General features: G+C 37.1%; 1 protein-coding gene across 1 annotated transcript in view; it reads left to right on the plus strand.

The window, feature by feature from the left end:
* Window positions 1–15,274, plus strand: part of TTN (titin) — a 328,387-nt gene that overhangs the window by 222,573 nt on the left and 90,540 nt on the right. Inside the window, exons 192-216 of the mRNA XM_044669742.1 lie at window positions 1,345–1,468; window positions 1,970–2,236; window positions 3,718–3,815; window positions 4,675–4,843; window positions 4,935–5,201; window positions 5,329–5,595; window positions 5,691–5,969; window positions 6,583–6,991; window positions 7,110–7,234; window positions 7,334–7,600; window positions 7,937–8,206; window positions 8,303–8,605; window positions 8,717–9,019; window positions 9,268–9,455; window positions 9,542–9,656; window positions 9,796–10,080; window positions 10,239–10,390; window positions 12,129–12,276; window positions 12,399–12,576; window positions 12,913–13,034; window positions 13,127–13,414; window positions 13,506–13,802; window positions 13,914–14,100; window positions 14,694–14,809; window positions 14,901–15,200. Coding sequence (XP_044525677.1) covers window positions 1,345–1,468; window positions 1,970–2,236; window positions 3,718–3,815; window positions 4,675–4,843; window positions 4,935–5,201; window positions 5,329–5,595; window positions 5,691–5,969; window positions 6,583–6,991; window positions 7,110–7,234; window positions 7,334–7,600; window positions 7,937–8,206; window positions 8,303–8,605; window positions 8,717–9,019; window positions 9,268–9,455; window positions 9,542–9,656; window positions 9,796–10,080; window positions 10,239–10,390; window positions 12,129–12,276; window positions 12,399–12,576; window positions 12,913–13,034; window positions 13,127–13,414; window positions 13,506–13,802; window positions 13,914–14,100; window positions 14,694–14,809; window positions 14,901–15,200 — 5,524 coding nt within the window. The remainder of the gene's footprint in view (window positions 1–1,344; window positions 1,469–1,969; window positions 2,237–3,717; window positions 3,816–4,674; window positions 4,844–4,934; window positions 5,202–5,328; window positions 5,596–5,690; window positions 5,970–6,582; window positions 6,992–7,109; window positions 7,235–7,333; window positions 7,601–7,936; window positions 8,207–8,302; window positions 8,606–8,716; window positions 9,020–9,267; window positions 9,456–9,541; window positions 9,657–9,795; window positions 10,081–10,238; window positions 10,391–12,128; window positions 12,277–12,398; window positions 12,577–12,912; window positions 13,035–13,126; window positions 13,415–13,505; window positions 13,803–13,913; window positions 14,101–14,693; window positions 14,810–14,900; window positions 15,201–15,274) is intronic.

Raw genomic sequence — 15,274 nt, forward strand, 5'->3', positions numbered from 1 at the left:
TTCACAGACTGATGGGGTATGTAGCTTGCAGATAACTGGGTATAAACAAGATAAATGCGGGGAGGTTTGGGAGTAATCTCAAAGAGAAAGCACTAGTATTAAGAGGCCCAGGAAAGGATTCTTTTAGAAGGTGAGATTTGAGGTGAGGCTTGAAAGAAGCCAGGGAAATTAGAAGGTAGAGATAAGGAGGGAGAGCATTCCAGCATGAGGGACAGTCAATGACAAGACAGAGAGTCCAGAGATGGAATGTCTTGTGCAGGGAACAGCAAAATTGTCAACTGTTACTGAAGTGTATAGAAAATGGAGAGCAATAAAATGTGTAAAAAAAAACAAAACAAAAAAAAAAAAAAAAAAAAAACAACCCTTGAATGATAGGAAGGGACCAAGCTATGATCAGCTTTCAAAGTCAAACAAAAGGGCAACTAGTTTGCTCAGTGGATAGAGCACCAGGCCTGGAGACAGGAAGTCATGGGTTCAAATCTAGCCTCATAGACTTCCTAGCTAATATGACCCTGGGCAAGTCACTATTAATCCCCACTGCCTAGCCCTTACCATTCATCTACCTTGGAACTGATACTTAGTATTGGTTCTAAGATAGAAGGAAAGAGTTAATTAAAAAAAAAAACTAAAGTATTTTATAATCAATCCTGGAGATAGGAGGTCCTGGAGGGGATATCATAATCATATTATGCTCCAGGAAGATCGTTTTGTTATTGATTGGAGGATGGACTGGAGTGTGGGGAAATACTCAAGACAAGGAGGCTGACCAGAAGGCTATTGCATTAGCTTTTGTATGAATTGATTAGGGCAGTGATGGGTAAACTACGGCCAGTGGGCCAGATGTGGCCTCCTGAAATGTTCTATCCAGCTGCCCAACATTGTTCCTAATCTGAAGAATACAATGAGCAGGATACAATACAATGAAACTTCGAAAGAGTTCCCTTAGAAACAGACTGACAGATGAGCATTTCCTCTCCTTTGGCCCCCTCTTTAAAAAGTTTGCCCATCACTGGATTAGGACAATAATGGTGAACCTTTTAGAGCCTGAGTGCCCAAACTGCAGCCTTCACACCACATCTTAAATGCATAGAACTGAAAGTGTATAGATAACTCAGCATAAAAACATTTACTTATCTAAAACTTGTGACTATTCAACATGAATGAAAGTCTTAAAAGTCTTACATGAGTTTCATTGAAATGAGATAATCTGCTATATGGATCTCATATGTAACCTGAAGGTATTATTTTAAAAGTTATAAGCTAATTGAGCACACATAGATTCCAAAATTAGCATCACTACTCTATCTATTCTTTAACTATACTTTCTTAAATGTAATTTATTAGGTTGTCACACGCTCAGAAGGAAGAGTTCACACACTTACCTTGAGGGATGTGAAGTTAACAGATGCTGGGGAAGTCCAGCTAACTGCAAAAGATTTCAAAACACAAGCCAATCTCTTTGTAAAAGGTAAGCTGACTAATAATGGATACCTGTTTCCCATACATGCAGTACAGCCAACTCTATCACTTATCATTGTTATATCAAAGGTTATGGTGGTAACGAAGATTTGATTTTAGTCATCACTATTCCACCAAACAACTGCTAGTTATAAAATCGACTAATTTGTTCCCCATCCTCTCTCTCCTTATACCTGCTACTACCTTTTCCAGTTGAAAGACATAAGGAGCCCCAAGAAGATGCATAAAAATGATTAATTGACTCTAATGAACATAGTTTTGCTGTTTTTCTTAATGTTCTTATTCATGATGTATTTTCCTAGTGATAGGAGGTGTTTGAAAAGATGTTAGCATCTTTGGTGAATAAAAAGTTTGAACAAGTATATCCAAAATGAGCTCAAAACGAGTAAAGAATGATTTAAGCTGACAAAGGCTTGAAGAATTTGTTGAAGGGATGAATGTACAGAGAGGCAAAGAGAATATCCATCACTAATTAGTATGATTCTTTCAGAACCCCCAGTTGAGTTCACTAAACCTCTTGAGGACCAGACGGTCGAAGAAGAAGCCACTGCAGTATTGGAGTGTGAGGTATCCAGAGAAAATGCTAAGGTGAAATGGTTCAAAAATGGAACTGAAATCCTTAAAAGCAAGAAGTATGAAATTGTTGCTGATGGCAGAGTTAGAAAACTTATCATACATAACTGTACTCCAGAAGATATTAAAACATACACTTGCGATGCTAAGGATTTCAAGACTTCCTGTAACCTGAATGTAGTGCGTAAGTATTCTTGTCTTAAATGACATTTTCGCATTTTCAACTCTTTGATAAGAAAAGCACTTCTTGCATGCCCTTCTTGTTACCTAACTGGATTTATCAGCTTATTCTGGGCCACTGTGATATTGATCTTCTATGGGAGAGTTCTTTCTATCTTGATCTAATAAGTGGCATGTCCCTGCCTTCCAACTTCACTTAGCCCTTTTCTTTTCACTGAACACTGAAAATAACCAATCATGAGTATTCATTGCTTATTATGAAGGAAAGCTGTAGAAATGTCCTTGACAAGATGAAGACAAAAAGAATAACAAAAGACAAGGGACAGGAAACTTTAATAGAAAAGAAAATGAGAGATTCCCAGGGATGGAAAGTGGAATGGCAAGTAAAGGAATGAACAAAGCCAAAATTTGAAAAACTGTTAGGAAAGATCTGAAATGAGATTTCCATTTGAATAGATGTATCTCATGTCCTACATTAACCTAATATATTCTGTAGACTTAATTGTACCTAAAGATTATATATGCTATCTTTGTGTTGTCTGTGTTTGGCAGATTGTGACTACCATTTGTAAAAACCATCACCCTCTGTGGCTTTGCTTCTTCCTGGTCACATATATAACATCTTTGATGGATATGAGGGGCACTATCTCTGATTGCTATATGCTATGTTAGTTTGTCAAGTACAGCTGCTTCTTAGACATCACTAGCTAAAGGATGTTAGCTTAATATTCTGTATTTGTGTGTCCTGTATCATTTCTTCTTCCCATAGTACTTTTGGTCATTTTATTGAGCAGCTGCTCAGAGATCCTACTCTCATTCATCATCTCAACAAAGCTAGGTTGCAAGAAATATACCTTCAGTCCTAGTAGTGAGACTTTCTTTCAGAATCTCATTCAAGTTCAGTCACTCTCTTTGTCTAAACATGCAACTTTAGGAGCCAAATGATGCTGACAACTGAAGCTCATTGGCAACTTTGTCATCCTTTATAGTTTTAATTATGATTCCTGTGTCACATTTCTGAAACTGGTCAAGAAGATGAGAATATGATGTAGAAAATAGACCCATTTCATTGCTGAGGTTCACTGAAGCAGTTTCTTTTAGTTTGGTCTTGAGCTCATTGGCATTAAATTCTGCTATTTTTATGGGATTTTTTGGCTTTTAAAATTGCATTTTCTATTTCTTTGTCTACATGTTTTTCCTCTGGCAGTGCCAACCCTTAGCATGGTAGCCACAGTGTAGATTTTTCTTCAAACTAACATTTGTATTTGGCAGAACTATTCTAACTCTTTGAGGTATTACATAAGTTGCTCCATATCTTACAGGGTCCTAGTACATTCAACATGGATTTTCCCGAGTGAGAGTTTCAAGGATACCTGGACTCTTATTAAATTGGAGATCTCTTTTCAATAGACCCACTTTCTTTCAAAAAGCTCCATGATATGGATGTGGCCAGTTTCTAATAAAGAGATTTATCCTTTCTTACAGCTCCTCATGTTGAATTCTTAAGACCTCTCACTGATCAACAAGTTAAAGAAAAAGAAATGGCTCGGTTTGAATGTGAAATTTCTCGGGAAAATGCCAAGGTCTGTAATTTCATACATAGTATGTTGATAATTTTTTTAAATAGTCACTATGATTTAAGATGTATATATTAAGGGGATGGGAAAAGGATGAGAACCAGTGAAGGAGGGTGAAGAGAGGTATTTACTCTAAGAAGGGAGAAGAGAACAAGGAGACCGTAGTATCTCTCAAGGTCTCTCAAGCTAGGGAAGAAGAATTCATTTGGGAAGGTATAGGTCAAAAGTCTCATCTCCCCATTCACACTATAAACTCTTTCCTATATCCTTGAATGACTCTTGGATATCTTTACAACTGAATGTCTTAAACTTAACATGTTCAAAGTGGAATTCATTATTTCCCCCCCAAAACACACACATATGCACAAAAAATAGTCACTATGTTCACCTTGCTTCCAGGAAGCTAATCTACATTGAATGATGGGGAAAGGCAGTGGAAGAAGTCCATTAAATCACATTTACTTAATAATCATTTTCTTTAAATGAATGATGGGTCAGTCATCATTGTTCTGTTTTCATTCAACTTAAGCTAGACAATTTAATTCAACAATTTATTAAGCAATGAGCAAGTATATGTGGCTCTGAGCAAGACAAATTCCAGATAAAACCTATTCCCTGCCCTCAAGGAGACTTTAGTATAGTCCTTTATGTAATTTACAATTAATAGTAGAGAAGAAATAGAGATCAGGGCTCCAGTCCCAGCTTTGTCTGTGAAGCTGTTTAATATTGAGCTATAAGATCTCTGAACCTCAGTTTCCTAATCGCATACTAAAGGACTAGATGTCTTGGAATCTCTTCTAGCTTTAAGATTCTAGGCTACTAATAATTAGTAACTCTATTCTGTATTGATTTGTCTTGAATGCAGGTTCAGTGGTTTAGAGATGGAGCTGAAATCAAAAAGGGCAAAAAGTACGACATCATTTCCAAAGGTGCTGTTCGCATTCTTGTCATCAACAAATGTCTCTTGGATGATGAGGCAGAATACTCCTGTGAAGTCAGGACAGCTAGAACATCTGGCATGCTGACAGTGTTAGGTAAAGAGGAAATTGGTTGCAACAAAGCCCTGCAAAAACAAGGTAAAAAAAATCCCTGTTTTAATCCAATGCTTCATTTTTTTCCTTGCAGAGGAAGAAGCTGTCTTTACTAAAAACCTTACTAACATTGATGCAACTGAAACTGATACAGTGAAATTGATTTGTGAAGTCTCCAAGCCTGGGGCAGAAGTTACTTGGTATAAAGGTGATGAGGAGATCATTGAAACAGGAAGATATGAAATTCTTGCCGATGGACGAAAGAGAATTCTGATCATTCAGAATGTTCACCTTGAAGATGCGGGCGACTTCAACTGCAGACTCCCAAGCTCACGCACAAATGGCAAACTCAGAGTACATGGTAGGAAAAATAATCCCAGGAGACATTTTCATAAATATAAATAAAGAATTACTTAGTAATACCCCTGGGTTCATACAGCAGGTGTTTGACTTTTTATTAATAAGCTGTCATTCTTTTTTCATTTCAGAACTTGCTGCTGAATTTATATCTAAGCCCCAAAATCTGGAAGTCCTGGAGGGAGAAAAAGCTGAGTTTGTGTGCTCCATATCAAAAGAGAGCTTTGAGGTAGAGTGGAAAAGGGATGATGAGAAACTTGAATCTGGAGATAAATATGATGTCATTGCCGATGGGAAGAAGAGAATCCTGGTGGTTAAGGATTCCACCCTACAAGATATGGGCACCTATGTAGTCATGGTTGGTGCAGCTAGAGCTGCAGCTCATTTGACAGTCATTGGTAAGTTACTGCCAATTCAATTAATGCATTGATGGACTGCCCATTCTGCTGTTCATGGTACAAGAAGTTTATCATTTGTCGTTTGTCATTTTCAGAAAAACTCAGGATCATCGTTCCACTTAAGGACACACGTGTTAAAGAACAACAAGAAGTTGTTTTCAACTGTGAAGTCAACACAGAAGGAGCTAAAGCAAAATGGTTCAGAAATGATGAAGCCATCTTTGATAGCTCAAAATATATTATCCTCCAGAAGGATTTAGTTTACACTCTAAGAATTAGAGATGCCCATTTGGATGACCAGGCCACCTATAGTGTATCACTGACTAACCACAGAGGCGAAAATGTCAAGAGTGCAGCGGCATTAATTGTAGAAGGTACGTCATTCATTTGGCTGATGGACATTTATGAAAAGCTGTCAGGGCATTTTCAGGCACCATCCCCACCCTCACCCAAGTTCCATAATTCATTTGGAGGAGGAGGGAAATGAGGTACAGAAGCTTATGAAAATGAATCAATGTCCCTAAAGAGAGGCCTAGCTTTTCTGCTCTATCTTTATTTCCTACTTTTATATTCTTTTCAAGAGTGAAACATACACAATTATTAGGATTCTTTTTTAGTGGCAATGTGTTGTTTTATTTTTTGATATTTTGCTTCTGTTGCTACCTAGACTTGGACACATTTGATTATAAAATTATTATGTCAGTTATAAAATTACAGATCTGTTTCCATTAGGCATTTGTTAAGTTGAAGGTTCTCTGCCTTGCTTCATGTCCTACATCTCTGGGACTATCTTATCAACTTTAAAAGAATTAAATCATACTGTGCAGGGGCAATAAGGATACCGAACTACAGTCTGCCAGATACTGCATGATGTCTACATTCTCTTCCTGTGCTAAGATTCTGTAATTCTACAATTTGAACTTGTTTCTATCAACGTCCATTATAACAACCATAAAATCCATGTGACTTTTTTCTCCCTTACAACAGAGGAAGACCTCAGGATTGTTGAACCACTACAAGACATAGAAACAATGGAGAAAAAGTCTGTCACTTTCTGGTGCAAGGTGAATCGACTCAATGTCACCCTGAAATGGACCAGAAATGGAGAAGAAATTCCTTTTGATAACCGTGTGTTATACCGAGTGGATAAATATAAGCACTCTCTCATTATTAAAGACTGTGGATTTCCAGATGAAGGTGAATACACAGTCTATGCTGGACAAGATAAATCTGTTGCTGAACTACTCATTATAGAAGCACCTACAGAATTTGTGGAGCACCTTGAAGACCAGACCGTCACTGAATTTGATGATGCAGTCTTCTCTTGTCAACTTTCCAGAGAGAAAGCAAATGTCAAATGGTACAGAAATGGACGAGAAATCAAAGAAGGCAAAAAGTGAGTAAACTTTCATATATCATACATAAATTGTGCAGTCTCAATAGTTTTGCATATCCATTTGGCAGTTGATTAGTTTTGAGTTAACAAATTATTCAATATTTTTTCCTTTATAAAGATATACATTTGAAAAAGATGGAAGCATACACAGACTCATTATAAAAGATTGCAGACTGGATGATGAATGTGAATATGCTTGTGGGGTGGAAGACAGAAAGTCCAGGGCTAGGCTTTTTGTTGAAGGTAAGGATAAAATTGAGAGGAATCTTAGTAATATTATTGGTTGGAAGAAATGTCAACTAGAATACAAATAAAATGGTATCGTGCACATTTGTATTTCAGAAATCCCTGTTGAGATCATCAGGCCTCCCCAAGATATCCTTGAAGCTCCAGGTGCTGATGTTGTCTTTTTTGCGGAACTCAACAAAGATAAAGTGGAAGTTCAATGGCTAAGAAATAATATGATTGTGGTACAAGGTGATAAACACCAGATGATGAGTGAAGGAAAGATCCACAGATTACAGATATGTGATATTAAACCTCGTGACCAGGGTGAATATAGATTTATTGCCAAAGATAAAGAAGCTAGAGCTAAACTTGAACTGGCAGGTAAGTGTCTTTCATTTTAAAATAATCTTCACCTTCAAAAAAGTTGGGGTAAAAGGAGTTGATGTAGGAAAATAGAGGGAAATGCTACAAAATCATCTGTCCTAGAAATAGTAAAACCTAAACTCTTTAAAAGCAAGGGCTGTTTTGTCTTACTTTGTTTTTCTTTTTATCCTAAATGCGTAAGACATACCTGGTACTTAATAGGCATGTAATAAATACTTCTTGGGGGAAAAAAAAGATTCAACTATGTGCTATCAACTAATTGTAAAGAACCTTCTACCTAACTGACCAAAACAAATAAGCTAAAAATGGTAACGTGTCTTTTTCTAACACTAGCTGCACCTAAAATCAAGACAGATGACCAGGATCTTGTGGTTGATGTTGGGCAGCCTTTGACAATGGTTGTGCCCTATGATGCCTACCCCAAAGCAGAAGCTGAATGGTTTAAAGAAAATGAAGCTTTACCTTCAAAAACAGTTGATACCACAGCTGACCAGACTTCCTTCAGAATCCTGGAAGCCAAGACATCAGACAAAGGAAGGTACAAGGTTGTGTTACAGAACAAACATGGAAAAGCAGAAGCATTCATCAATGTAAAAGTTATTGGTAAGCTTTTGATCCATTGAGAATATGACTGAGTATAAGAAAAGGTGAGCATTCACTAAAAATGTTTCTCCCTCCATTCCCCCTAATGAATCTCAGATGTGCCAGGGCCAGTCAGAAACTTAGAAGTGACAGAAACATTTGACGGTGAAGTGAGCCTAGCCTGGGAAGAGCCATTAAGTGATGGTGGCAGCAAAATCATTGGTTATGTTGTTGAAAGACGAGACATCAAGAGGAAGACATGGGTGGTGGCCACTGATCGTGCAGATAGCTGTGAATATACTGTGACTGGACTCCAAAAAGGAGGCGTCGAATATTTGTTCCGTGTAAGTGCAAGAAACAGAGTTGGGACTGGTGAACCAGTTGAAACAGACAACCCTGTGGAAGCAAGGAGTAAATATGGTAGGTGATTGATTTGGAGGAAGAGGATCACTTTAATTTTTTGTTCAGTTTCTCCCTGTATAATGAAAAGTTCATTAATGATTTCCTCTTTATTTTTCTTGGGAAATCTAGACGTTCCAGGTCCTCCTCTGAATGTGGCCATCACTGATGTAAACAGATTTGGTGTCTCACTTACATGGGAACCACCAGAATATGATGGCGGTAGTGAAATTACGAACTATGTCATTGAATTAAGGGACAAGACTTCTATTAGATGGGATACAGCAATGACTGTTAGAGCTGAAGATCTCTCTGCTACTGTCACTGATGTGGTAGAAGGAAATGAATACAGCTTCCGAGTAAGAGCCCAGAATCGTATTGGAGTTGGAAAACCAAGTGCTGCCACACCCTTTGTGAAAGTTGCAGATCCTATTGGTGAGCACACAGAGAAATAATTATTAAGTGAAGCCTAGAAATTTTTTTAAGAATTGGGTCCATTGTCAGGAAAAATTATGATGTAAAAATGTCAGGCACAAATGTTCATATTTTTAAATACTCTATTTAGTAAACCTGTTATTTTAGTGAACATGGGGGAGGGGTTAATATGACCATTTCAGTTATAAAATATCATAGAATTAAATGGTACATTTCTACACAATGAGCTTATCTTGGTTCTATTTCAGAGAGGCCAAGCCCTCCCATCAACCTTGCTTCTTCCGACCAGACTCAGTCATCTGTTCAGCTTACATGGGAACCTCCACTAAAAGATGGTGGAAGTCCCATACTGGGCTATATTATTGAGCGCTGTGAAGAAGGAAAAGACAATTGGATTCGTTGTAATATGAAACTTGTCCCTGAGCTAACTTATAAGGTAGAGAATTTGCAGCTAAAAAGAAATATATATTTTCATGGTTTTAAAGCTGATTAGTTTTCACAAATATGGATTCTTATTTTTAGGTCACTGGATTAAAACAAGGAAATAAATATTTATATAGAGTCTCTGCAGAAAATGAGGCTGGAATTTCAGATCCAAGTGATATTCTTGGCCCACTGACTGCAGATGATGCATTCGGTAAGTGAAAGGATTTGCTTAATTAGGGACTATGTAATTTTATGTAACATGTGTTTTGGGGTGGTAAAAGAAAATAAATATTTGTCTTTTAAAAAGCAAAAGAGTGCTTTTTAAAACATATTAATTTACCCTTTGGCAGTTGAACCAACAATGGATTTAAGTCAATTCAAAGATGGCCTGGAGGTTATAGTCCCAAACCCAATCAAGATCCTTGTGCCAAGTACCGGCTACCCAAGGCCAACAGCAACCTGGTCCTTTGGAGATCAGGTTTTAGAAGCAAGTGACCGTGTGAAGATGAAGACCCTATCTGCTTACGCAGAGCTTGTCATTTCTCCAAGTGAACGTCCAGATAAAGGCATTTATACCTTAAAACTGGAAAATCCTGTGGCAGCAATTTCTGGAGAAATTGATGTCAATGTGATTGGTAAGAAACCAAACTTTTAGTGAACATATACAGATAGCATTTTATAAATCTTAAAGTACTATCTAAGTGTGAGCTGTTATTAATATCTAAAGTTTTATAATATTACCAAATGTTAATTTGAAATGTTAATTATCTCAAATTACGACTGCATTCCTCAGCTCGCCCGAGTGCACCCAAAGAACTGAAATATGGAGACATCACCAAGGACTCAGTACATTTGACATGGGAACCTCCAGATGATGATGGTGGAAGCCCACTAACTGGATACCTTATTGAAAAACGAGAAGTCAGCCGTAAAACATGGACCAAAGTGAGTATTATTTAATTGATTAATCAGGTCCAACTCTTCATGACCCCATTTGGTGTTTTCTTGCCAAAAAATACTGAAGTGGTTTGCTATTTCCTTCTCTAACTCATTTTACAAATGAAGAAACTGATGCAAACAGGGTTAAGTGACTTGCCCAGGGTCACACAGAGAGTAAGGGTCTAAAGCTGGATGTCTTCCTGACACCAAGGCTGGCAGTCTAATCTCTGGGCCACCTGGTTGCATTAAAGTGAATGCTTGGCAGAATTAGATGGTTTCCACAAAGCAGGCTCAATAAGTCCCACAAATCCAACTAGGCAAAGTTTTCTTTGGAAAATATTATTTTTAACCAGGTTCTTCTGTAGATATCCAGCATTTTCTAAGGTAGTGAAAGAGTAGCCCTGGGTCACATGGATCTAATTTTCAGAAATATTGGCACAGCTGGTTTGATACCTTGAAAGCACGCAATATTCTCTGCACTGTGGGGCTTTTTAAGAAAACAAGTACTTCCTTTCCTGACAGGAATAAGTGTTCATTCATAAACCTTAAAAGCTCTATGTAAAAATAAGTTATTCTTCTCATGGTCATTGGTAGTGATAGCAGCAGCAGCAAGAGTAGTTGTTCAGTCTAGTCCAACTCTTCTTAGACAAGATACTCGAGTGGTTGCACATTCCCTTCTCCAGCTTACTTTATGGATGAGGAACTGAGATAAACAGAGTTAAATGATTTCCCCAAGGTAATACAGCTAGTAAGTGTCTAAGGACAGATTTGAACTCAGGAAGATGAATCTTCCTGATTCCAGGGCTAGCATCCTATCTACTGTGCCACCTAGTGTGCAGCAGCACCAGAAATAGCTGCAATAGCAGCAGTAGCAGTAGTAGTAGCAGTAGCAGCAGCTGCAGCAGTAGTAGTAGTATTCCTCCTCTGCTAGGCTCAATTTGGCACTTAGGACTGGCCATGACCTCCCCCTTAGCATCTCCAAGAATCAACAGTGCCCTTTCCTTCATATTCAGATTGTCTTGATAAGACTCTAAGCTCACCAGCTTGCAGGAGGATACCAATAACTACAGTTAGCTCTGAGCAGCATATTTAGAGAAACAGTATGGCATAAATAGAGAGGTAGGCTTAAAGTCTGGAAGACCTGGGTTCAAATCCAGCCTCTGATATTTACTCTGAGCCATGGTTTTCTCACCTATTAAATGAGGAAAATAATACCTAACTCATAACAGGGTTCTTATAAGGGCAAAGGAGACAATAATACATGTATATGCTTTGCAGACCTTAAGCTGCTATATAAATATGACTGCTGTTATTATTAAGGGTTACTTACCTTTACCAAAGAAGCAGGTAGGTGACAGGGCGGATAAAGCACTGAACCTAGAGTCAGGAAGACCAGAGTTTAAATCTACCCACAAGTGCTTATTATCTATGTGACCTCAGCAAGTGACTTAACCTCTTTTTTGTCTCAGTTTGCTCAACTATAAAATGAAGATAATAATAATACCTGTCCCCCAGGGTTATTATAAGAATCAAAAGAGATAATATTCATAAAGCATTCTGCACATCTTTAAAAGCACTATATAAATACTAGATTATATTATTATTTATTATTACATTTTCTGTTCTGTGACTTTTCCCCTAAACAAAACAAATGACAATACTTCCTGCTTGAAGCAATTTTTATAAATTGAGGCTTTGTAGGACTAATTTACTGTGACTCTCCCCACCTCACCTTCCCCACCAGGTTATGGACTTTGTAACTGACCTAGAATTCACAGTTCCTGATCTTGTCCAAGGAAAAGAATACCTATTTAAAGTTTGTGCACGCAACAAATGTGGTCCTGGAGAACCTGCATATGTTGATGAACCCGTAAATATGTCGGCCCCTGCAAGTGAGTCGCTCTGTGATGTCTTATAGTCTGCCTGTTATAATACTGCTTTTTTTCTTCAGAATATTGATTTTTAACAATGTAGGTGTATCATATTGATGGGCATTCTCTTTTGACTTTTATAGCTGTGCCTGACCCACCAGAAAACTTAAAATGGAGGGATAGAACAGCCAAAAGCATTTTCTTAACATGGGAGCCACCAAAATATGATGGCGGTTCACGCATCAAAGGATATATAGTAGAAAAATGTCCTCGTGGTTCTGATAAGTGGGTAGCTTGTGGAGAACCAGTTGCTGAAACCAAGTACGTTCTTTAATTATAGAACACAAAAATACCAACTAATGCTCACTAAAATGCCTTTCAATGGGAAATATTTAAATGCTATAATGTTATTTTTTCATTAAGAATTTTTTCTTACTCTGAATGACTTAAACAAGTATCAGCTGTACTTCATTATTTAGAGCTTTATTTTTGTTTATGTTTTTCAATTAAAGATACAATAATTCAATCTTGATTTTAAAGAATGAATATTGTATATCTTGAATTACATACTAGTTTTTGGAAGCTATTTGGAGGAAGGAATACTCGGATTACTATAGATGCAAAAATATAGTACTCAAAATTATATCTACTTTGCAGAATGGAAGTGACAGGTCTTGAGGAAGGCCAGTGGTATGCCTACCGTGTAAAGGCTCTGAACAGGCAAGGAGCTAGCAAACCATGCAAGCCAACAGATGACATTCAGGCTGTGGATTCACAGGGTATGACTTCATTTAATTTTTTAATATTATGTCTTTTATTTTAATTTTTCTTTGAAATTATTGACATTTTAATTTTCTCTTCAATTATTCAGAAGCCCCAGAAATCTTCCTAGATGTGAAGTTGCTTGCTGGCCTCACAGTGAAAGCTGGCACAAAGATAGAACTACCTGCTACAGTGACTGGCAAACCTGAACCAAAGATTACTTGGACAAAGGCTGATGTCATTTTGAAACAAGACAAAAGAATTACTATTGAAAATGTTCCCAAAAAATCAACAGTGACTATTGTGGACAGCAAGAGAAGTGACACTGGCACCTACATTATTGAAGCTGTCAATGTCTGTGGACGTGCTACTGCTGTGGTAGAAGTCAATGTTTTAGGTAATAACCTTATCTATCTTAGATTCACAAAGAGGTCCATCTATGAAATCAAACAGGGTAAGATTTACTGTATGTTCTATGTCATCTACAGATAAACCTGGACCTCCAGCTGCATTTGACATCTCAGAAGTCACCAGTGAATCATGTCTTCTAACATGGAATCCTCCAAGGGATGATGGTGGTTCTAAGATCACAAACTATGTAGTAGAAAGAAGAGCAACAGATAGTGAAGTGTGGCATAAGCTCTCATCAACAATAAAAGATACAAAGTTCCAGGCAACTAAATTAATACCTAATAAAGAATACCTCTTCCGAGTTGCAGCAGAAAATATGTATGGCGTTGGTGAGCCAGTCCAGGCTAGTCCAATAATAGCCAAATATCCATTTGGTGAGTTAATTTCCTTGACGTGTCTTTTAGTCATTTATAATTGACCTGAATTATTAGGTCAAGTCTAAGTATAGGTGAAATGTTACATATTATTGTGCTTTTAAAAAATAGATCCACCTGGACCTCCAACACGCCTTGAACCATCTGATATAACCAAAGATGCTGTAACCCTAACATGGTGTGAGCCAGATGATGATGGTGGAAGCCCAATCACTGGATATTGGGTTGAAAGACTAGATCCTGATACTGATAAGTGGGTTAAGTGCAATAAGATGCCAATAAAGGATACAACATACAGGTATAAAATAAATACACACACATACATATATACATATATATATATAAGTTAAAATAGCAGTTATTCCTCTAATTATTTTTAGTCAGTATCATTTCTCCTTTGCCTGATTTTGCTATAATGTTTTGCCTTAATATTAAAATAATTTCTTATTTATCTTTCTTTTAGTAAATTGATTCAGTTATTTAAATCCTATTCCATTGAAGGACAAGTTTATTAACTAAATAGTGAGCATGAACTTTCTTGTGATTTTAAAGTGTTTAGAATTTGCCATTGTTACCATCATTAGATTATAGCATATTTTGGCAAATTACAGAGAGCATATGTGTAGCAATAAATATTTTTATCACTCAGTCTCAGACAATTTCCACTTTTTAACAAAGTGGAACATAAAACATTAATATACTATGGTATATTATTATTACATTATAACAGGTTTGGTTTGTAAATCTAGAAAACTGAATGAATTAACTCCACATATAAAAATAAGCATATCTCTGGTTTAAGATGATACAGGTTAATACATAATATTTATTTAGTATATAATCTGTTATTAAAAATAATTTCTTAATATATATTTTGTTCTTAATTTAAAGAGTGAAAGGTCTCACCAATAAGAAAAAATACAGATTCCGTGTGTTAGCTGAAAATCTTGCTGGACCTGGCAAGCCAAGCCGATCAACTGAACCTATCTTAGTGAAGGATCCCATCGGTATTATGCATAAAGTTACTAGTACCTAATTTAGTATTTGATATTCATTCTTGTGCCTTTAAAGCTAAATAATTACTTCTTGTTTGTACAGATCCTCCATGGCCCCCAGGCAAGCCAACTGTAAAAGATATAGGCAAAACATCACTCTTGTTGAATTGGACAAAACCAGAACATGATGGAGGGGCAAAGATTGAGTCTTATGTAATTGAAATGCTAAAAACTGGAACAGATGAGTGGGTCAGAGTAGCTGAAGGTGTTCCTACCACTGAACACTTCCTTCGAGGACTCATGGAAGGACAAGAATATTCATTCCGAGTTAGAGCAGTGAACAAGGCAGGAGAAAGTGAACCAAGTGAACCAAGTGATCCTGTGCTTTGCAGGGAAAAACTATGTAAGTAGTTCTTCAATGTAATTTCAGCTCATCTTTCTTAAACATATCATTCATTAATGTGTATCTGAAAGCTG

Source organism: Gracilinanus agilis, chromosome 3 (genome assembly GCF_016433145.1).
Source record: "Gracilinanus agilis isolate LMUSP501 chromosome 3, AgileGrace, whole genome shotgun sequence".
Classification (NCBI taxonomy): domain Eukaryota; kingdom Metazoa; phylum Chordata; class Mammalia; order Didelphimorphia; family Didelphidae; genus Gracilinanus; species Gracilinanus agilis.